Genomic DNA, 24615 nt, shown 5'->3' on the forward strand with positions numbered 1-24615 from the left:
GAGAAAAATTATGAAACATCCTGTATCACAAAAAAAACTTCCTACATATGCAGATTTTTATCGATGAATAAAACATGTTAATTCCACAAATTATATATGCTAATGCATTAAATTGTTCTGTTTCTCTCTCCATTCTGCTGTAATATGCCTTTTGTAAGTTATGTGGCTGGGGAGGTGATTAGCTCCCATGGACCTGCAATGTGTAACCAGCTGAATAACAGGTTCCCTTTCAGTCTTTCCCTAATTGTCATCAATTTACACCCACTTCCCTTACTGCACAACACCCCATCTATCCAATCACTGCTTGGTTGGAAGGACCGTGATTATTGTGTACTGTAGATTGCAAGAGTTCCTGCCCACTGTGTGCTACAGCTGGAAATACTTAACTCTAGTCCTCTTCTCCTGCCGCTTGCCCTATATCCGAAACAGATCCATGTTTTCCTTTTAATTCATGTGTTTCAGGTTGAGCTAGCAATCTCTTATGAGCGATATTATCAAATGCCTTCTCGAAGTCTATATAGTTAACACCAAAGACATTCCCTGTCAGCTATAATAGTCACCCCTTCAGGCATTTTAAATTGATTTGCCAGGCATAGTCTGGTCTTTACAAATCCATGCTGGTTCTCTCTGCTCTGATAAACATGACCCAACTGTTTGATCACCGATTCTTAATTTGAAACCCTGGAAGTTACCTGACAATTGTAGCGATACGTGCTGTGGGTGGGGGGTACTGTATTTTTCTGGTGCCATGCCTCTTTTACGATCAAACAAAACTGGGAAAAATCTTGAATGAGGTTTAATTGATTTCTTGATTAGGACATCGTTAAGTTGCAAGAAATCCCGTGTGACCTGAGTTTGCCATCGGGATGAACGGCTAAGAAGCAAAAGGGTAAATCGAAACTTAAGTGCTGATGCTTTGGATTTTTGAACCAGTCTTTGTGGTAGACAGTTCAGCTACCATTGAGAATTTTTGAGACAGAAAAGAAGCATGGATGTCTCTGAATGGAACCATTTTCTTAATGGTAGTTTTCAAACAGATCCTGGTGTTGAAGCAGGTCTTTGAGAATGGAGACAATCGCACTGTGAGTGGTATATATTTGGAAAGGGTAGAGAGCTGAAGGCAGGAAGGAAAAGGGATTGTGGGTTGGACAAGATTCATTGCTGATGTTTCAGTGGTGACAGAGCTCACCAGCAGTATAAGCAGAATGCAATAGGCAGAACCAGGTGATTCTGCTACCACTGGATCTGATTGAACCTCTGTGATCGAACTGCATTGAGTTGAAAATAGTGGTGGATAATGAAATTTATTACTTCACTGGAGGAGGTTGCTCTACAAATATCCCTAACTTCACTGATGGGGTGCACATATCTTCAGAAGTGCTGAGTGAAAGATCAGTGTTCACCTTCTACGGAGACTCCCAGCTTCGTAGATGCCAGTCTTTGGCCAATTTAAATCAGTGTACGTGATATTAAGAAATGACTGAAAGCATGAGACACAGCAAAGGCTATGGGCCCAGCTATGATTCTAGAAATTGTACAGAAGAATTGTGATACAGAACTAACCACACCCTATGTCAAACTATTTCAGTTACTTTGCAACATTGGCATCTACCCAGTAATGTGGAAAATTGCCATGATATCTCTTGTCTAGGAAAAAGCAGGACAAATCCAACCTGTCCACTTACCTCCTGACTAGTCTACAATTAAATCATCAGCAAAGTGCTGTCGTCAACAGCAAAATGACACTTACTCAACAGTAAGCTGCTCACTGCTCAGTTTGATTTCCACCAGAACTACTCAACTTCTGGCCTCATTCGCATCTTTGTTCAAAGGTGGACAAACGAGCTGAACACCACAGGAAATGTGTGTGCGCAAACCTGGAGACATGGAAGTCCCAGTTCTGGGGCGGAGGGATTTAATGGTAAACATTCTCCTTATTGGAGTTATACTTCGCACAAAGAAAGATGATTGTGGATTTTGAAGATCAGTCTTCTCAGACGCATGATCATTGTAATGAAAAGCTTGCTTCAAAAGGGGAAATTAGAATTGAAAAGAAAAATGGCGCACCTCATACTCCTGATTGGCTTGGCCTATGATTTAATGAAGAAGGAACAGAATTGTCATGTCATTTTGAAAATGCCACTTTTGAAAAAAGGAAATGATGTTCGACTGGTGGTGTAGTTCAATGAGCAAAACTTTGAGAACCTTGGGGTGGCAGTGACTCTTTGGTCTAGTGATATGATTCTCATTTTAGCAGGCTATTTGTGGCACAGTGATAGTGTCCCTACCTCTTGACAGGGAGGCATGAGTTGAAGTCCCATCTGCTCCAAAGGTGTGTAATAACACTTCTGAACAAGTTGATTCAAAAAATAGGCTAAATAAAAATAAAACTTTTTAAAAAGTTAGTGAAGTACTTCTGGTGGAAGAATTTTGACAGTAGTGACTTTTTGGGAATAAGATTCCTTCTTGATGAACCTCAAAGTTAATGACAATTGGAGAAGTTGTAAAACAGCTGTAATTAAAAATACAGAGAAAGTGTGTGAGAGCTGTGGCAAAGCTGATAGGGACATTATTTGCAGCTAATGATGAGACAAAAGAAAGGCATGCTTTGATGGAAAATGACACCATATATGAGTTAACACCATATATTGAGCCAGACAAATGTATGCAGCTTCGTGAATACAAGTTGAGAACTTAAGAAAGAAATGGAAACTTCAATCAAATTGGAACTGGACAAATTTCAAACTTCAGTTGAAACAGAGAAGCTGGAGTTCAGTGAGGAAAAAGTCAGTGAGTTAGCTTCTGGCCATATGTCTCGGGAGAAATAGTAATGGGAGAGTTGCACTTGGTGAATTTGTAGAAATTTGCTGTAGGGAAACGCTTGTGATCTTGTCAACTAAGAAATTTTCAAGTGAAGATAGGAGTAATGTGTAACTGTAATTGAGTATCTACAAATGATATGTGTCGGAAAAAACAGTTGCATCTGTCTTGTCTGCTGTTTATGATAATACTCCTTCAAATTTGTCTTCCATATTGGTACTTTTTTTGTGTAATAAACTCATGTTCACTTTTCTAAAAGTTCATTGATAGCTTCCTGTGAATATGTTCAGTGCCTGACCTCACTGCAAACAAAATTGCAAAAATAAAACACAATGTCTATGAGACCAGATCTTACTCTGTGATCAATTTGTCCGGTATTTTCATCAATTGGGATCGTAGCAAAGGTTTTGTATCCTTTGCTGTTTTTTTATATATCCCCCATTCACCAGAATCTGTTACCCCCACCTTTGTGATTTTGTTACCCACATCCTTTTAGTTGTCCAGGGTACGCTGATATAATTGAGTGCTAATTTGAAGTTGTTTATTCATTCCTTATTTATTATATTGACGTTGTGAACACTTGTATAATGGAAGCTTTCTGAGTAAGCACGTCAGACTATAATAACCGCCCCATTGCAGAAAGATGGGCACAGAAATTTATAATGGACGAAATTGAAACAGTGCATGCAAATGTTTGTTTTCTTAAGAAAATGTAATTATCTTCTTGTGTTTTTATTCAGATTTGATACATTAGGATCTAAGGTTCCTCATGACTGATCACAGATAATGTGCATATAACAAAATTATGCCTTTGAGGTTTGACAGTATCATGAGAGCTACAGAAAAGGACAATTGCTGTATTCAGCTGGAGAATCATGATGTTATGTCAGTGTGATGGCTGAAGTGGTTGCATATTATTGAGTTGATATATTGATTTATTTATTGTCATGTGTATTTTGTTACAAAATATAGTGAAAAGTGCTGTATTTTGTCGCCACTCTCCGGCGCCATCTTGAAACACAAAACACAAAAATTATTCAGAATATAAAGGCAGAAAGATGAAGAAATAAAGAAAAAGTGTTAAACTTTATATACTATTAACTTTCTAAGTGCTCTGCCATGGGCCTTGTGGCCAGGCACAAGTCCCCTTCTCTTCGCTGCTGGAACAAATGTCGCTACATTTTGGTGCCAACTCACCTCCACCGATGCTGTCGACACGACGAGTCCTAGATAAGCCTTGTCAGAAGCAACTGGGAGCCCAGCCTTGCCTCCATCATTGCCACGAGTCCGCACTGCAGAGCCTACTTGAGTCCACACTGCTGGGCCCACTCGTTGCCACCGATGGGTACGGTCGCCACGTGGATGCCTCTTGATGGAGATTCCCTTCACACAAAGAAGAGGTCCTCCGTGGACATGTTGCGGGGCCAGGTCCCGACCACTCTGGACGGGTGGACACTCACTCCCTTTAACACAGTGAGAGCATGAGAGAGGCTGGGCTCGCTGTGGCTGGCTCCTCTCTCTTTCTATGTCTCTCAGTCACGTTTCACCGCCATCTGCTGCATGGCACCTAATTATTCTTATTATGTGGATGCGGGAAATTGCAAACACACTTTCTTCTAAGCTCACTTTTCGTCAATGTATGGCATAATCTTCAATAAGAAACATCGTGTGAGCATTTTTTCAAGAAAGAAACTTGTTTTCAACTCCCCCAATAATTTGAATACATTAGTTTGCTCTTTTTTTCTTTTCTGGTCCTGGGCAGCAGTATGTTCAATGAGTTCATACAAGTTTATAAATTGCAGCTCCTTGCATGTTTGGGAAAAAAAATTGCTCATGGAAAACAGTTAATTAATATCTTGCTTTCACAAACTCTTAAAGCCTTATTAGTTTGTGAATAATAAAACGTTGCAGATGCTGGACATGTAGTGGAATATGGGTGTTGGCTGCTTTTGTGAAGGATTTTACAAAATAACGATTCTGGAGCATTAACCTAATCCAGTATATGCCAAAGAGCAGGGACCACTTGAGTGTTAACGAAGATTGTTACTTTGTTCTTAGTTTATGACCAGGAATGTAAATATTTTGGGCCATTAGCTTGGTTTTGGTTTTGGACAACGAAGGATGGATTTTAGCTTAGGAAACTCCGAGAATGAAAAGTGTTGAGTGGTTTGGTGACTTGCGTCAGAAGCGCAAGATAATAACTCTCCTTGAAATGAGTACGGAACTGTTTGGGGAATAAGTTGACTTAGTAAAATGTTTTTGCAAATGCTGCAGTCCATGTGTTGTAAGTACATGCAGTTCAATCAGGGGCACAGCGCCAGAATTTTGATTTAATGACAATGAAGGGATGGTAACACTGTTCCAAATCAGGATGATGTGCGACTTGGACGGCAACTTGCATGTGGTGACCTGAGGTGGGGGATTCCAAGACTAGGGCGCGGGTGAGAGGAGAGGGATTTTGAAAAAGACATTAGGGGCAATTTTTGGTGTGTGGAATGAACTTAATGAGGAAGTTGTGGATGTGGGTACAATTACAACATTTAAAAGACATTTGGATAAATACGTGAGGAGGAAAGGTTTGGAGGGATATGGGCCAGGAGCAGGCAGGTTGGACTAGTTTAGTTTGCAATTATGTTCGGCATGGGCTGGTAGGATCTGTTTTCGTGCTGTTTGACTCCATGTTCCTGTGTATTTTTTGCACCCACCCCTGATGGTTGATGCTACTGGCTCCATAGGTGATGCTGAAAGAGCTGTCACAAAGTGCTGTAGTGCATCTTTTATGCAGTGCACACAACTGCCACAGTGCATTGATGTGGTCCGACTGAGCTAACTAACATGCTGATCAAACATTTTGTTTTGTAGGAGCAAGTAACTGCAGATGCTGAAATCTGTACTTAAAAAAAAAAGTGCTGGAAATCACAGTGGTTCAGGCAGCATCCGTGGAGAGAGAGCAAGCTAATGTTTCGAGTCTAGATGACTCTTCGTCAGAGCTGACATGCAATGTGGAGGGGGCAGCATCTATGCTATGGTAGTGGGGGTGGAGTTCTGGGGGAGAAAGGGTATTGATAGAGTAGCTGAAGTGATCAAAATGGAGAATGACAATGATGGTGTGTCTAACTGCTAGACTGGAAAGAACAGACAGCCCCACTGGAGTGGGGAGAGGGGAGAGAGAACATGGTGATCGAAAACATAACAAGTAAGGCTAAAAGAAAGGGGAAGAATAGGAATACGTTCACAGTCTGAAAGCGCTGAACTCAATATTAAGTCCAGAAGATTGTAAAGTGGCTTTTTTTTTGGGTCTGGATGGTGTCCAGCTTCTTAAGTGTTTGAGCAACGCATATCCTGCCCATTGGAGACTATTCATTGTCCTTCTGACTTGTGCCTTGTAGATGGTAGACAAGTTTTAGGAAATCAGATGAGTTACTCCCTTCAGAATTCTCAACCTCTGACTTGTTCACGTAGCCACAGTATTTATATGGCTGGTTCAGTTCAGTTTTTGGTCAGTGGTAAACCCAGGATGCTACTAGTTGGATTTTCAGTGATAGTAAAACATTGAAAATCAAGGAAAGATTGTTAAATTCTCTCCAGTTGGAGTTTAATTATGCATCACATGTGGTGTGAGTGTTGAAGGGCAGTTGGAGGCGTGGTGAGAAAGTAAATGGATCAGTAATCTAGTGTACTAGGCTAATTATCTGGGGACAAGGTTTGAATTCTATGACAGTGAAATTGATTAAATTCAAAGTCTGAATTAAAACTCATCTATAGTAACCATTGTCAACTGTTGTAAAAACTCAGCTGATTCACTCATGTCCTTTTTAGAATTTTCCATCCTTGCCTGATGTTACTATGTGACTAATCTGGATTGACAATGTGATTGACTCTTAACAGCTCTCTGAAATGACCTAGCAAGCCATTCAGTTCAAGAGCAGTTAGACAGCTACCTAGCAGCCCAAGCCTCCATGTTGTACAGATTATACTGCATTTCAACATGGACTGCTTTAACATCTGAGGAGCTGCAGATGTTATTGAACATTGTACAAAGATCAGCAAACATCCCACTTTCATGGGTTGGATGGAAGATTGTTCATGAAATCCCAACCGTCGATTTCGATTTCGCTTGGCTGTCTCTGATGCTGCATTCAGTCAAAAGTTTCTGTGATGTCAGGCCAGTCGTTTCCACGTCACCTGTTTTGTCCATGTTTGACCCAAGGCTGTAATGAGGTCAGAAGCTGTGTAGCCCCAGCAGAAATGAGTTAAGCATCAGTGAGCACGTGATTGCTATATGAATGCAGCTGGGGTGTACAGGCATTACCACTTTCCATCATTTTTGGTCATCAATGGACAGATGAAGCGATAATTAAATGTTAAATTTGTCCTACTTTTTATGACAAACCTCAGCAATTTTCCTCTTTGGTTAGTATCCTTGAAGTATTTCCTCTGGACTGTTGCTAAATGGTTACTCCAAGTTTCATCACAGTAAAGACCTTGTTTTCAAAGTATTGTCAGGTTTATGGGTGATGTGATCTGCCCTGTGCAGTAACCAGTGCCTTGATCTGAGGCATATTGGCCTAGATGGTACTCCTATTGGAGCACCTGTTCTCCCATTGGATGTGGTGGGTTTTGTGTAGATGTAGCTGGTGATGTTTCTCCAGGGGTTTGAGATGTATGCAGTATGTTGAGTACATCTCAGATGCATACTTTAGGTCAGCTGGTGCTACTCTTCTGTAGACCATGAGCTTGGCGACTGGTTTGAGGTGTTCACAAACAAATACACTGTACCTCAGATGGCCACAAGCTGTACTGGAACACTGGGGGCCATGCTGAATTTGAGCTGTGTCTGACCTAGTTGAGAGGAGGTTTCCAAGGCTCACTGTGGATCTTGAATGTGGATGGTAATGGTTGGGGTGGTGGGGCGGTGCACTATTAGACCATAAGATATAGGAGCAGAAAAAGCCATTCGGCCCACCAAATCTACTCCGACATACGATCATGTATCTCAACCCCATTCTCCTGCCTTCTAGCTATAACCCTTGATCCCCTCACTAATCAAGAACTCATCTATCTAGCTCTGTCTTAAAGGCACTCAATGACTTGGCCTTCATAGATTTACCGTCCTCTGGCTAAAGAAATTCCTCCACATCTAACTGGCCTACAATTTTCCATCTTTTGCCTCCCGCCCTCGTTAAACAGGGCTGCTACGTAAGCCATTGTTCAGTTGTCTGGGACAATTTACATAGATAATTTGGAGTTGGGGACTAAGTGTGGTGTGTCAAAATTTGCAGATGACACTAGGATGAGCGGCAGAGCAAAGTGTGCAGAAGACACAAAGTCTGCAGAGGGATATAGATAGTCTAAGTGAGTGGGCAAAGGTCTGGCAGATGGAGTACAATGTTGATAAGTGCGAGGTCATCCATTTTGGTAGGAATAACAGCAAAATGGACTATGTTTTAAATGGTAAAAAATTGTGGCATGCTGCTGTGCAGAGGGACTTGGGTGTCCTTGTGCATGAATCGCTAAAAGTAGGATTGCAGGTACAGCAGGTAATTAAAAAGGCAAATGGAATTGTGTCTGTCATTGCTCGAGGGATGGAGTTTAAAAACAGGGAGGCTATGCTGCAGCTGTACAAGGTGCTGGTGAGGCCACACCTGGAGTACTGTGTGCAGTTTTGGTCTCCTTACTTGAGAAGGAATATACTAGCACTGGAGGGGGTGCAGAGGAGATTCACTCGTTTGATTCCAGAGTTGAGAGGGTTGGATTATGAAGAGAGACTGAGTAGACTGGGATTATACACATTGGAATTCAGAAGAATGAGGGGAGATCTTATAGAAACATATAAGATTATGAAGGGAATAGATAAAGTGGAGGCAGGGAGGTTGTTTCCAATAGCAGATGAAACTAGGACTAGAGGGCATTGCCTCAAAATGAAGGGAAGCAGATGTAGGACTGAGGTCAGAAGGAACTTCTTCACCCAAAGGGTTGTGAATCTGTGGAATTCCCTGCCCAGTGAAGCGGTTGAAGCTACTTCGCTGAATGTTTTTAAGGCAAGGCTAGATAAATTTTTGAACAGTAAAGGAATTAAGGGTTATGGTGAGCGGGCGGGTAAGTGGAGCTGAGTCTCCAAAAGATCAGCCATGATCTTATTGAATAGTGGGGCAGGCTCGAGGGGCAGGATGGCCTACTCCTGCTCCTAGTTCTTGTGTTCTTCTGTTCATGTTGACTCCAGTGATTTTTGAACAATCATCACTAATGCCTCCACCATTTTCTCAGCTATCTCCTAAAGAACACTAGGGTGTGGTCCATCCAGCCGAGGTGATTTATCCACCTTCACACCGTTCGCTTCCCCTGCACGTTCTCCTTAGTGATGGCCACTACACTCCTCTTTGCCCCGACTTGCTTAAAGTTCTGGTATGCTGGCGGTGTCTTGCGCTGTAAAGACTGATGCAAAGTATAGGGGAACCATCTGATAGAGAACCTTTTCATTTCCAGATGTTTCGCTAGGGCATTTTCTTTCTGGCCTTGAGTATACACACCCACAGATTTGTTTGCATACTACATCTTGTTAAGGCAGTCTTGGTTCTGGATTGGAGGTGATATGCATTGAACAGTTTCTTGCCTGAACTGAAATAGGTCTTGTCAAAGTCTCAAATGTTGTCCTGTGTGTCTCTGCCAAGGTCAACAGTTTCTCCTTGTCTTTTGATGACTGGCTTGTAACCTTGAGACGGCTGACCACACCTTCAACCTCTCTCAATTGTTCATCTGCCTGATTCCATTAGTATCTAAAATCTTCAGTACTGCCATGGATTGATCCTTGGTCTCCTCCTGTTTCTCATTTCGATTCTGCCCTTTGGCAACATTATTTGAAAACACAGTGTTAGCTTTCACATGCATAGCATGCAGCTCTACCTCAGCAGCACAACCTCTGATGACCTCCATGTCATTAAGTCATTGAATTGACTGTCCAATCAATAAGCAGAGCTTTCATCCAATGAAATGTTAGAATGAGTGAAGGCATGGTTTTCAGTTCCTGCTGCAAACCCTGCATCCTAACCACTGACTCCATCCCTGTCCCTTGCAATCTGTGTCTAAAGTTGACCACTTGCTATCTTGGTGCTGTTGTTAACCATCTTCAGACCATATCTATACTACCACTAATAAGTGTTCTTTTTGCCTCCATAACTTTGCCCCTGCTTCAGTTTATCGACTGCTGGAATCTTCATCTGTGTCTTTGTGACCTCTAGACTTGACTACAGGTGTTGCAAACAGGTTCTGTTCTTGAGTTTGTTCGCAAGTTGATTTGTACACAGGTTTATGTAGCAGGGTGTTGTGGGAATCAGTAAGATAGTCACTGAGGAATTCTACTAGATTTTTAGTTGTCTAATTATTTTCTGCAGCTATTAGCGTTAACTGGAGTAGAACCCTCCAAAGTCTCTGACTTCGTTGTATTCTTCTGGACCCAAGGGTATTGCCATCATGTAAATTTATGGCTCTTGTTTTCAAATCACTGATCAGTCGTCGGTCCCTTACAATTGGATATAAATTGTGGACAGATCTGTAAATTTGCAGATTGGAAAATAACAGCAATGTATTTTTCTGATTCTATTGCAATTATTTTGTAATAATTGTGCTTTGCTCTTCACCTCATCTGTGTGATATTTTTGTTGAAGCCTGAAAGAACTAGTTATACATTGAGTTAGAAAATGTACAGAAATATAATACCTTTTCTCCTGCATCCATCTTGTCTCCTTTTTTGATGTATTAAGGCAAAACAAGATTGAACGTTAATGTTGCCTGCCGTAGTGAATCATTTTAGATTATCTCTACCGGTATACGTTTTGTCCAGTGTTGTAACTTCGGCCTCAGACACTGCATTTCATGGCATAAGAAATCCTCGGGGCCTAAAACCATTGTCATCGAGCCAAGTAGCCACAGGTTTGTGGAGTTACCAATTAACTGCCTGATACGAGCTGAAAAAAAAACTTGAATTTTCAACCAATAGCAATTGGAGAATCTACGTTCTTTACCTGGATACTTCCACAAGAGCTCTGCGAGTACTCAGTTAATGTTTTGTTTTAATAAGTTTATAATCAGTTATAGTTCTAATTTAAAACATATGTACTGGCAATAATTATTAAACAACCTAATAATATTTTAAGTTCCCATATTTTTCAGGAAGAACTCATTTAGTGAGTAAAGTTAATGTTTTCCATCGTTTGTATGAATGAACTTCGTATAATTTTGTATCAATGTTTTCAGAGGGTGAATCACATCTTAGCTTAAACTTAAATTTACTGACATTGAATGTGTATGAACCATTGCACTAAATTAATTTAGTGGAGCTGTCTGCAGGGAATTCTATTAGACTGGAAAATTATTTTTAAGACGTCAATTAGCATTTATTTTTACAAATTAACAAGTTCTGGTTATCCCTGAATTCTCCTTCTATTCCTGCTCATAACTAGAAATCAAGTTCCAAAATGAATAAGCTTTTGTTGTCTGCCGAAACTGTGCACTATTTCAGGGTCATCCTGAAATGTAACGATAAATTCCTGGCTTCTTTTCGTTATTGCAGTACATTTTCTTAAACCCACCTCGCATGTCTCGTTCACCCACACCTCTAACAATAACAGTGAGAAGCTCATGGGCTTTTTTTTTTGTCAATAAGATTGAGGCCACCTGCCTCAATGCTTCCCTCCATTGCTCGAGTCCACAGCCAGACTTGCTCTTTTAGTTTCTGTCTGCTTTAGCCTTGAACATACACCATCTCTGTTTTCTCCTGGCTCCCCTTGTATTTTGTCTGCACTCAAGTTCATGCACATTGTGTTCCCACCAAACCGACGACCCAGCTGATGTTGCTTAGGTTCTGTCTCCTTGGAAACTTTCACCTTCCCCTTCAAGTCGGCTGTGGTCACCCTTTTTATAAACACCAAGCTCACACCCTTGCAGATGACTGTTCCATTAAGATTGTCGATATAAGTGTAAAGCTGTGTAAAGACATTTTCACTTGCTTGTCTTATGCCATTGCTCAAACAAGGAACTGCAGTGATGTTTGCAATTCTGGAGCTATGAAAGAAGCTGGTGCCTGCAGGAGATGGATCGTCAATTGGCACTTCTTGTTGAAGATGGGTGCAAATGCTTCTGCATGGTCTTTGGCAATTGTATGCTTGGATCCCTCATCTTGAGCCAGAAAAGTACTCACCACTCTGTTTTCTACCCTGCAGGCAATTTTGTATCCATGTTGATACTGTCCCTTTTATTTCATGACCTATAGCTTTTCTCAGTTTGTTATACAGCACTATATACAACACTTTTTTGAAATCCATGCATGCATGTTACAGCATTGCTGTCAACAAGTCTGTCTGTTACTTCCTTGAAAAAAACTCTAAATTAATTTTAGAAGATTTTCCCTTAGCAAATCTGCGCTGACTCTTTCAAATTAGCTCACACTTCTCCATGTGATTGTTTAGTTCTATCCAGAATAATTGTTTCCAGATGTTTCCTCACCAGTGAAGTTAAACTGATTTGTCTGACATTCCTGGGTCTATCTTTACAAACCCTTTCAACTAAGGGTGTAATGTATGCAATGTTCCAGTCCTCTGGCACCACTCTAAATCCAGGCAAGGTTGAAAGATTATTGCCAGTGCCTCCAATATTTCCACTTTAGTTCAAAAACCTTTTGGCCTTCACAATATGTGCGGCTGAAATTTGGTCAGTTTACGTACAGCAAACAGCATCTGTATTTCATCTAAATTACTGACACTGCTGCTAGCTTTGCAAGTCTCCACCATATATTGTGATTAAAATAATGTTGCTGGCTCTTACAATTGATCATCGATCTTACTTCGCTATAAATTCCCTTGTGTCCCTAACTTAATGCTAAAATTTCTGTACCTGGATACACAGCGTGATATAGCTCTCTCTTAACTGTTTTGGGTTGTTTCCCTTTCAAAACATTCTGAGAATGATGGAGCAAAATTTGCTCTGTTGTTGAAACCATGAAGCTTTTATTTTCAAGTCGTCTTCTGTTGCAATTGTCATGGATCAAGTTGTTAACTGTTGAGATTGGGCCTTTAAATTTGTTGTTGCTGGTTTCCATTCGGTTAGAATCTTATCTTTGTTGACCGTGTCAACATGAGTAATGCTCAGTTCTTCGGAATAATCTCTCTTGTTCTGAATTATGTTGAATTTAGTTCTTCCAGAGAAATTGGGTTTAGTTTCTTCTGGCTCTGCAGAATATTCATGCAAGCACTTCAATGAGTACCATGAAATCAATTTATGCAGTAAGAAATATTAGTGCTGAAACATCAGCTGCTTAATTGTTCAAAGCGAGGTCTCACTGAAGCAGAAAATCTCATGTCTTGCATACTTCTTGAAATGGTGCTATTCTGTCAATTAAATATGGTAGCGTCAGAAGCTCAGTTAACCAATGTGCAATGCCTTTATTTGGTAAATTTGAATGAAAATATTTGTCAGAAACTTTTTTTTTCTCCCATTTGTGTCTAAGTTTGTCTTTCTGGCGATTTGAATGATTTTCCCTATTCTGATTTTTAGTTAGTGAGAAAATTTTAAAACCCTCTCTTAAATACCTATTGTTTTCAAATTTGTTTTTATGAATGGGAAGGAAACAGAGCATTGTATTGTTCCTGGTTAACTTTTGAAATACATTTTTCTGAATATGTCAATTTCTTTCTCACACTTACAATTTGTCAAATCTCCACCAGGTGTTTGGCTAGTTTATTTCTCAGTTCTTGAAATCTTCTGAAATGAAATTCTTCTAATGCATTTTATGTATGTATTGGATAAGAGAGCAGCTGCAATTAGCTTAATTGGCATTGGCTAACTAAAGAGGGTTAGCAAGGTAACACCAAACTGATTATCCCAAAATCTTGTTATTCTTCAATATAAGGATACCTGATTTCTGCTTGAATTAGTTGCTTTCCTTCTCAAAAGCTATTATTCAAACTATTTTGTCTGTGAACGTTTCCCATTCTTTCTGACAATTTTGTTTTTCATTTTGGCCTCCTAAATTTATTTTCTTTCGCTGAACAGTTAATTTTAATCATTGACTGACAGACTGACACACTTCACATTATGCAATTTCTACAAAAACCTGTTTTTATGACAATTTTCTAATTATTTTGCCATGCTTGTATTGCTTAATTGTCTCACTTAGTTCTGGATCTCATTCTAAGAAATTGTCTCTTTTTCCTTTGAACTAAACTCTTTAACCATCCTGACTTGGAACTAACTCACTGTACCTTTACTGTTCTAAGGAAGGGTCACTGCACCCGAAATGTTAACTCTGTTTTTTCCTTCGCAGATGCTGACAGACTTGCGGGGCCTTTCCAGCAACTTAGTTATTGTACCTTTATTGTCACTGGGTCAAAATCCTGTAACTCCCTCCTTAACAGTACTGCATCCCAAAGTCCTAAACAACCTTCTGAGGGGCAGTTAAGGATGGGCAATAAATGTTGGTTTAGCCTACAATGCCCACATCGTGTGGATGAATCATATCAAAAGGTCTCAGAAGTAAGCTTGAACATATTTCTTGGCCTTTAGATGTTTATTTTACCCAACTCAATCTCTGGATATTTCATGCCGTTAGCTGTATTGCATACGTGGTCTAAATAATAACATTGTAATGTAGAACTTCAAATTTGCCAAAAATCAATGCAGAGTTCAAGTTTTTTGTCTTTTACTTTCAGGCCAGGGTTGCAAGAAACCAAGCTTGGTAAAGGAACACCAATTTATATAGCACGAGAAGATGGTCTGTTTGGACCATGATTGGCATAGAGATACAGTATGATCTGTTAACTGTCAATCTTTAGATTTAGATTTATTGGCACATATATATGTACAAATACAATGAAATGCGTTTTTTCGTGTGTTATACACAAAATGTCACCATGCTCTGGCACCATCTGAAGCACTGAATATACTGCAAGATTTTACTGCAGTAGAGTTCATCTTTCTCTTTTCCTCCTTCTTCTCACCCTCCTTCCTTCCTCACACTGCAAACACAAAGCATGACCGGTCAGGCATGGTCATGGAGACTGCATCAGGGCTTGACAGTCTCCATAACCCTTTCTCAATGCAATGTATGAACAAAGTCCTGTTGCCTACCCAGAACAGGGTCCTCTGTGTGAATTTATGTAGCATGTACAAACAAAATATATTACCAGCCTGACTGATTAACTTAAACTCAGTTTCTAGTATAATTCTTAGTACAGTCTGAATGAATTAGCAACTGTTGTCACTTGGCAGAATCACATCAAAAGCTTAATACTGTGCTCCTGAGTTTTGCAACCGTAGGCTGACTGAGCACGGTTGGTACTCTGCCTATTGCAGGCAGCCAAGGGGATGTTTTAGACAAAAACAGAAATTGCTAGAGAAACTCAGCAGGTCTGGCAGTAGCTGTGGAGAGAAGTGGAGTCAACATTTTGGATCCACTGACTCTTCTTCAGAATGTTTTGTTTGGTATGGTCCACCATTTGTTGAGAAGTGCAGTCTAGGTGCCTAGCTTCACACCGGCACTGAAATTAATAAAGCATATTAGTCATCTGCATGGTAGGGACAATGTCTTGTTGGCTTGACAGCATTATCCTGTTAGTACAGAATGCCACTCAAGTTTAACAGCAGCTAATTTAACTGTAGAACAGCAGCATGAGATGGCTAGATTCAGCTTTTGTTCAAACTTTTGAGATGTTGTTCCCTTTCTTTTTGGGACCTTTCTGGGTGACCATAGACCCTTTCATGAGTTTGCATCATATACAGTGAGTGATGAGTTGATCAGGATAGCCATTTTCCTGCAAGAAAATTTTGATGTGCCTTATCTTGGCACAAGCCCGCACAATGAACAGATGGTTATGGTTTTATTCATGAGGTTGCAAATGTATCTTGATCTTCAATCGTGTAGGAATCTATAGGAATCCCAAATCGTATATTGGCCAGTGAATGCATTCTTGTGGTAGGTAACCAACTGACAGGTTTTGCAAATAGCTCATGTTATTTGATTGCTCCATTTTACTGGTAAATTTGAGCGCTGGTTTGTGTTTATTTCAATGCGTAAAGAATTTGTTTTGCAGTGTAAATTCAAATATGAAAAAAAAACTTATTAATTATTAGTGTCATTCCATCAAAGACTTCTCAAAGCAACCAGAGATGTTGTTATGAATAGCTGATCCTGGAGGGGATACCATCGCAACATCTATTTGGGTGTACACAGTCTTGTTTATTCTGAACTCATTGTGTGAGTTGCTAAATTAATCAGTTTTACGACTGCCAATTCACATTGCAATCCTTATGGCAATATCCTGAGAAATCCATCCACTTGCTTAGTCTCAGGTTCATGAGCTAGCTAAAATTGGCAGTTTACAGATTCACCCACATCTCTATGCTTGCTAACCGTGGTCTAACTGATCGACACTCTATCGTAATGTTGTATGAATTGATATTTGTTTTCTGAGTTGGATTTTTTTGCTTTTTGGCCTAGATAAGTACAAGATGAAAAGCTCCAACTTTTAGATGTCATCATATTGGTTCACATATCTGTTACTATGTCTCTTTTACAATTTTTGGTGGTGAATGATAGACTTCTAAAACCCTTCCCTATTTGTTTCTCATTTCTTATCAAATAGATTCAACTTCTGTACTACCCCACAGATCTCTGGAACTGAACCTTTTAATTAATGATGTCATTCCTTCTTTATTTTCTTCTTTTGCATCCAGATATATTCCCTGAATGTTCATCTTAACTTTCTGCAAATCTAAATTGCATTTTTGTTGAGGCAAGTAAAACATTTCCCTTTTGCAACATCATGTAGCTGTGACTCACCAATTTACTTTTAACACTTTTTAGGTAGAACTGAACATCATGTGTTGCTTTAATTCACGTTCCTTCAGATTTTGAAGCATCAAGAATCTGATCTTTTTACATGGAGTCAGCATATTGGGATGTTGATACTTTTCAGACTAGATTCATGACTAGTATCATGTTGTATTGATCTGGCACCAGTGACCACTGAAGACTGATTCTGATGAAGATTGTTGCAATATAAATCACTGCTGTCAGAGAAAGGCCGATCAAAATTTTGGTAAATAGAGTTATTGACTTGCATTTGTTACTTTTGCACATTCATTGAGTATGGCTTTATTTGAAGTGTTGTTTTACTTCTGTTTGTAGTGAACAAAACACAATAATCTGAACTTGGAATGCAATTCTTCCTTAATAAAGATCCAGAATTACTTGGATACAATCCAAATTACTACTTCATCAAATTGACCTGGCACCCAGTTTTATATTGAAGGGTTTCATTTTAAAAGGGAACCCTTCACCCACATCTTGCTGAAGGCTCAATGTGATATAAGATTTGATTTACTTTGAATTAGTCTTGTGTAAACAAAATGTGAATAATTCGGTTAGTCTGAACAACAATTTGTGTGTTTTATGCACTAACCTAATTTATTTTTAGTTTTTTGATCTCTTGCAATACATGGAAAATTATGTACACCCAGCTTAGTCGTCTTTCTTTTCAGAATAACCAAAACAACCTTTGTTTATATAGTGCCGTTAAAGTGGAAAAATTCCCAAAATGCTGTGGGTAGGGTGGTTGATAAATATGTACAGAGATGAGAATAATGAAGAAATAAACCCCTAGCTATCTTGTCTTGCAAGTATGACTGAAATCTTTGTCAAAAAAGATGAGTTTTTTGAAAGGTAGAGACAGAAGAGTACTTCGAATGAAACAGAACAATACATGTTGCCGACACACAACAGATCAGTTACTGCTGATAGAGAGCGCAAGTGAATTACTGATTCAATTGTCATTGATCCCTAAGAATTCATTGGATCTTGCTGAAGAGGGTATTAAACTGCAGAGACCAGGAAGATTCCTGTGAAGCTGTCACTGCTGGCTTAGTTGGACTACCATGGTTCATGTTCATGGACCTGAGCAAGGAAGGAAGGGAATTGATTGAAAATTCCTATTCCTTGGTGTTGTGAGTAAAAAGAGAGGATTGATTCCCATTGATGGTACCAAAGTAACTTTGGTTGTCAATGCACACACACGAATGGATAGCTATAATGGAAGGTATTGGATGGCTGGCAGTCGGTGGTTGTAGATACGTAAGATGTACTTGTCATACAATGTAATAGAGGTTTCAATCAAGAGCATATGGGCTGTACTACAAATAGATCCTTTTTAAAATTTGGAAATTTAAACTTGGTCTAATGCTTTGAGCACTGGACCAATGGCTGTTTTAAAGAAAGTAAATTAATCCTCCCATTTGTCACAGTAATTGGCCTTCCTATTTGACAAGTTACCTGAAACTCCCTTTTTTAACTCTATAGGCGACTGTTGGAGTCCTCACTTATATCTCTGTCTCGGAACGATGGTTCTGGATCAAGAGAGCACCCAATTTACCCCGATCCAGCCAGGTAAGGCTTGCTGCTGTCCTCCTACACTGTAGTCACTTTAAAGTGTTAATCTGCTAATTCTAGAAGTAGTGCATTTATTTTGATACACAGTGCTCTACCTATAATGCCAATTATCCTGCATGCAAAATTTTAAATTGCTTTCGTTTTGCTTGATTTTATCTAATTTAGGAGAAGTTCCCTTTGACCTGGAATTTTTGAGCCAAGCTATGTTAAAAGCAGAATTACTAAAAGCTGTTTTGGACAAGCAGTCATCTAGTAGTTGGTTTATGTTCTCATTGTATCTCACATAATTATATATCTGAATGGTGTGAAGAAATCCATTAGGTGATGTTTGAAGATGGTTAATGTTTTATTTTTGGTTGTAATCTGTCTGAAGTTTTCCGAGTAGTTTCTTCCTTAGCAATCTGTTTTTGCTTTTCCTATTGTCTCTCCACTTTAAAGAAAAATGCTTGAAACATAACAGTACCGTAACAGTCCCACTTAACATGAAACAACATAAAAGCTTAAGATCCCATGGTAACACAATGATCAACTTCATGCATTATTCACTTTCATGGCTTTAGCTTAGAGAGATTTATGGGACTGCTAACAACATCTTAGTTTTAGGTGGCGCTCTTTACATAATCACAGTTTAGGATGTTTGAGTAAAGGTGTCAGGGTCTGACAGGGTTAATGTTATGATGTGACTGAAGCCAATGTGATGTCCCGTGGGCTTGAGAGAATATCTTAGGATCTCAAAGGTCGAAGACCTAACATTCTACGGTCCCTCTGGCAATGTCTCCCACATCAGTATAATTTGTACATAGTCACCAATGTGCAATAACTACATCTTTTTTAAGATAAGACCTTTCTGTGTTACACTCCCAACTGTTTTTTCTCTACTACATCAGAACAAGCAGGCCGTTGTTACAGCTGGTCCCCGGGAGAGGATTCCAGATGGGTTACACACAAATTATTATGCTCCTGAGGTGGGGAGGGATGAACTGGCTCCCCATCTCTTTTCAATTTCTTTCTTGGTTAGTTGCAACAAGGTTAATTTTAAAAAGGATCCCTTTCTTCAGTGGATGCCTTTTTAAAGGAGCCAAATTTAGGCGTGCCTAGTGAAAGTTCTCAGTTGTGTTTCTTCAGTGCACACTTCAGCACAGTGGAACTTCAACTACATGTTAGCAAGCCAGCACTTAGAAACCAGGGTTGTAGTTTGTTTTTAACCCATTTTCCTGTGCATTCCTAGAAACATGTATTTTGCCCACAACAGCTATCTTTCAATCTATATCATGTCTCTAGTCTTGGGACAACTCACAGTATATAAGAAGTCCAAAGTCAGTGATAGCCCCGAAGACTGGGATAAATTCAGAATCCAGCAAAGGAGGGCTAGAAAGATAATAAAGACAGAGAAAATAAACTACTAGGGCAAATTAGCAAGAAACAAAACCTCACCGTAACAGCTTCTTTAAATGTATAAAAAGGACAAGAAAGGTAGAATTGGGCATAGATCCCTGAGAAATTGAATTTGGGGGAGATAGTTTTGGGTGAACAAGGAAATGGCAGAGAAGTTAAATAGATATTCTGCATCGGTCTTTACAGTGGAAGATACTCCGAATATCTTACTAATACTCAAGAATTTGGAAGAGGAATTAAGTACTGTCACTAGAGAAGTAGTATTAGACAAACAAATGGGGCTGAAGGCAGATAAGTCCCCAGGCCCTGATGGCTTGTACCCTATGATCCTAAAAGAGGTTGCTAGAGAGATAGTAGATGCATTGGTTGTGATTTCCAAAAATCATTAGATTCTAGAGGATTGGAAAACTGCCAGTGTGACACCCCTATTCAAAAAGAGGAGGAAGGCAAAAACGGGTAACTATAAATTAATGGGTCTAACATCTATTGTTGAAAAGTATTGGAATCAATTGTTAGGTAACTAATAGCAGAATATTTGGATAATCATAATTAAGCACAGTCAGCATGGTTTCATGAAAGGGAAATCATTCCTGACATTTTTGAGGAAGTTTCAACCAGAGTGGATAGAGGAGAACCAGTAGATGTGTTGTATTTGGACCTCGAGAAGGCATTCAACTGTGCTACCTCATGAAAAGCTAAGTCGTAAGATAAGAGCCCACAGTGTTGAAGGTAGTATATTGACATGGATAGAGAATTGGCTCGTGGGCAAGCAAGAGCAAATGGAGATAAGGTGTTCTTTTTCAGATTGGCAACCTGGAACCAATGGCATTCTGAAGGAATCAGTACTGGCACTGTAACTGTTTACAATATTTATTAATGATTAGAAGGAAGGATTTGAATGTATTGTAGTCAAATTTGCAGACAGTGCTAAAATGGATGGAAAGGCAGATTGTGAGAGGGATGTAAGCAACTTACCGAGCGATATTGTTAGGTTAAGTCAGTGGGCAAAAACATAGCAAATGGAGTATAATGTGGGAAAATGCAAAGTTGTTCATTTTGGAAGAGAGAACAACAGATTAGGATATTATTTAAATGGAGAGAAATTGCAGAAAAATGTAGCACAAAGGGACCTGTGCACAAAACAGAGAAAGCTAGCACAAAGATGTAGCAGGTAATCAGGAAGGCTAATGGAATGTCAGCCTTTATTTCAAGGGTGTTGGAGTATGAGGAGGGAAGTCTTACTGTAACTGTGCAAGCTGCTGGTGAGACCACATCTGGAATACTATGAGCAGTTTTGGTTCCCTTGTTTAAGGAAAGTTTTCATTTCATTGGAGGCAATTCAGAGAAGCTTCACTAGGATTATCTGTGCTATGGAATGATTGTCATATAAACAAAGGCTGAACAGGTTGGGACTCAAACTCCGTTTAGAAAAACAAGAAGTGATCTTGAAATATATAGTAATCTTAAGGGGCTTGACAGTATAAATGCAGAGAGGATGTTTCCCCTCGTGGGAGAGTCCCGGGCCAGAGCGTATAGTCTCAGAATAAAGGAGCATCAATTTAAGGCTGAGATGTTGTGAAATTTCTTCTGAGGATTGAGTCTTTGGAATTCCTTGCCATATCATCACATGGTGTATATAAAGCTGACTTAGATTCCTGATCAGTAGGGAAATAGAGGGTCAAGGGGAAAGGGTGGGAGTTTGAATGTGACGAATGTTGGATCAGCCATGATTCTGTTCAAAGGAGAGCCAGCAAGCTCAGGTGGCTGAATGGCCTACTCCTGCACCTATTTCTTTTGGTCATATACTGGGAAACTTTTTTTCGCTAAAGGGAGTTGATCAGTCTGTCATTATCTCTGAAACCACAGGAGATCAAGTCCGGATAGTTGAGTTTTTTAAAATTCCATCTCTCCCTTTTGAAGTGTTTGCTGTCTGAGCACAGTGACTCAGTGGTTAGCACTGCTTCCTCACAGCACCAGGGACCCGGATTTGATTCCACCCTTGGGCGATTTGTCTCCCCGTGTTTGTGTGGGTTTCCTCTGGGTACTCCAGTTTCCTCCCACAGTCCAAAGGTGTGCAGATTCGGTGGATTGGCCATGCTAAATTGCCCATCATGTCCAGGGATGTGCAGGCTAGGTGGATTAGCCGTGGGAAATGCAGGGTTATGGGGATAGAGTTGTGGGGGAGGGGGTAGGTCTGGGTGGAATGCTCTTTGGACGGTTGGTGTGGACTTGATGGGCCAAATTGTACTGTAGGAATTCTATTTGACACTTTTTGCATGTGCAGCATTCCACACTTCCTCATGGGTCTCAAATATTGTTCTAGACTGCCACCAAGTTTACATTCTCATATTAAGTAATTGAAGGCAATGATCAGTTGTCATGACAGGAACTATTCATCAGCACACCGATCATACACAGAGCTTCTTAATGGCCACATGCATAGAGGAAAGGTTGATCATAACGTCCTGTTGTTTGCTACCAAGAAAGAAGATGGTGGCAGCAAATGTCTTCCAATACCTCATGCAACAGAAAACATCACAAACAGGAATGGAGTTAGAAAAATCAATAAGGAAGTGCATGTTAGGCCCAACGAAGGAGAAGAGGAACTGGGCACGAGACTTAGATGCAGGAATCTTAAGCACACAGCATTAAGTTCTAGTCCTTCATTAATAGGGAAAGAATACCTGGAGGAAGGGAAAAAAAAGGCTTGCCAAAACACCAAGTGGCAGGTATATGAAGATCCTTGAATGGTTGCGGAACAAATTAGCCAAAATCGTTCCAGAGGTAATTTCCTTTACATAGTTAGTTTTGAGAAGTTGGAGTTGCTGTGGAGATTGAGGGGAGCTTTAGTGGAGAGGTACAAATTGATATGTTTCGCGAAGTTAGATACTAAACTAAAAGTTCTTGTTGGACATCATAAACTTGTAGGGCAATGAGAGTGAAGTAGACAGATGGGATTGACTGAATTGGTCTCCAGAGAGCTCTCCAGTAAGCCAGTTGCTGAATCCTATACCATTATGAGTATGGATGAATGGATTGTGCTATCACTTTGGATAAGTATGCAGAAAAGCAAGAAATGGTGTACAATGTTGGTGGTTGTTGTATCATGTATTATGGGTAGACCAAGTCTCAATTTGCATAATCAATTGTAAATGTGACATATAACCATAAGAAATAAAAACAGGAGTTGGCCGTTCGGCCCCTCAAGCCTGTTCCGTCATTCAATAAGATCATTGTTCTTCGACCTTGTTCGCATCCACTTCCCTGCATTTCCCTGTAATCCTTGATTTCCCCTCCTGATCAGGACTCTATCATTCTCAGCCTTAAATATGCACAAGGACTCTGCCCCATAGCTCTCTGTAGCAAGGAGTTCAAAAGACACTCAACCCTGTAAGAGAAAAAATTCCTCCTCATCTCAGTCTTAAATTGGCACTCATTTATTCTGAGACTATGCCCTCTGGTCCTAGACTCTCCCATGAGGGGAAACATCCTCTCAGCATTTACCCTGTCAGGCGCCTTAAGAATCCAATACATTTTCAATGAGATCTCCTCACATCCTGCTAAACTCCAGTGAGTAGAGTCTCAAACTGTTTTTGCTCAGAAGACAATCTCTCCATACCGGGTGAACCTTCTCTGACCTGCATCAAATGAAATGATATCTTTCCTTAAATAAGGGAATCAAAACGGCTCACAGTACTCCAGATATGGTCTCACCAGCACCTTGTCAGGTTGCAGTAAGACTTCCGTACTTTTATACTTCAACGCCCTTGAAATAAGTGTCAACATTCCATTTGTCATCCTGATTACCTGATGCCTCTGGATGCTAGCTTTCTGTCTCTGTGCATATGAAATCAGTGTTGGAGGAATGGATGGAGGCTTAAAAGTTATCTTCTATTTTGTGATAAGTGTTTCAGCCTCCCCACCCAGAATCATAGAATCAGTAAATTTTACAGTACAGGCCACTTGACTCATTGTGTCTGTACCAGCTCCTTAAAGAGCTACCCAGCTCGTCCTGTTCTCTAGTCCTATGTCCATAGCCCTCTAAATTCAATATATCAAATACATATCCAGCTCTCTTTTGAAAACTCTTATGGAATTCACCTCCACCACTCTCCCAGGCAGTACATTTCAAATCCAAACAACTCACTAGGTACAGAAGTTTCTTCGCATCTCATAGCTGTCTTACTGACAGTCTTGAAATTGTGATCCTTAGTTACTGACGTATCAGCTCGTGGAAACAAAATATTCTTCTTTACCGTATCAAAATTATTTGTAATTTTGAGCACCTCCGTAAGGTAATCTTTTAATCTTCTCTGCTTTCATGAGAGTAGGCCAATTTTAAATCTTCCCTTGTATCTAAGATCCCTCAGTCCAGGTATCATTCTAGGAAATCTTCTTGGAACTGCCTCCAATAGATGTAATAATTGCTACTCAAACTATTTCAGTTTTTAAAAACACAGATACTTTACAGAAGACATTCAGACTTATTAAATGCAAAATCTAAGCCAAGATTTATCAAAAAAACCTTAACTGTTGCTTGACTGAAATACAAATGGTAGTTTGTGGAGATTTTAAAATATCTTTTGAGCATGTAAGAGGTTTGAAGTGGAATCTTGCCTGCTTGTGCAACATGATATAACAAAGAACAGTACAGCACAAGAACAGGCCTTGCTGTATCCTTTGGCAATCCTCCTCACTGTCTGCAGCTCCCCCAATCTTTGTGTTATCCGCAAACTTACTAATCAGGCCGCCTACGATCTCCTCCTCCAAATACTTTATATATATTGAAAACAACAGGCATCCCAGCACTGATCCGTGTGGAACATCGCTGGGCACATCTCCAGTCAAAAAGACACACGTCCACCATTACAGATAGTAAGAACTGCCGATGCTGGAGTCAGAGATAACACAGTGTGAAGCTGGAGGGACACAGCAGGCCAGGCAGCATTAGAGGAGCAGGAAAG

The 24615-nt window shown here is 39.9% G+C and overlaps 1 protein-coding gene across 2 annotated transcripts in view; it reads left to right on the forward strand.

Moving 5' to 3' along the window:
- Nucleotides 1–24615, forward strand: part of LOC109935005 (activating molecule in BECN1-regulated autophagy protein 1-like) — a 337851-nt gene that overhangs the window by 56869 nt on the left and 256367 nt on the right. Inside the window, exon 9 of one of the 2 annotated variants that reach the window (XM_048607170.1) lies at nt 18167–18253. The exons of the other annotated variant lie outside the window; for it this stretch is intronic. Within the exon in view, the coding sequence (XP_048463127.1) occupies nt 18167–18253 (87 nt within the window). The remainder of the gene's footprint in view (nt 1–18166; nt 18254–24615) is intronic. 2 annotated transcript variants of the gene reach the window in all.

The sequence above is a fragment of the Rhincodon typus genome, chromosome 17 (assembly GCF_021869965.1).
Source record: "Rhincodon typus isolate 14 chromosome 17, sRhiTyp1.1, whole genome shotgun sequence".
Classification (NCBI taxonomy): domain Eukaryota; kingdom Metazoa; phylum Chordata; class Chondrichthyes; order Orectolobiformes; family Rhincodontidae; genus Rhincodon; species Rhincodon typus.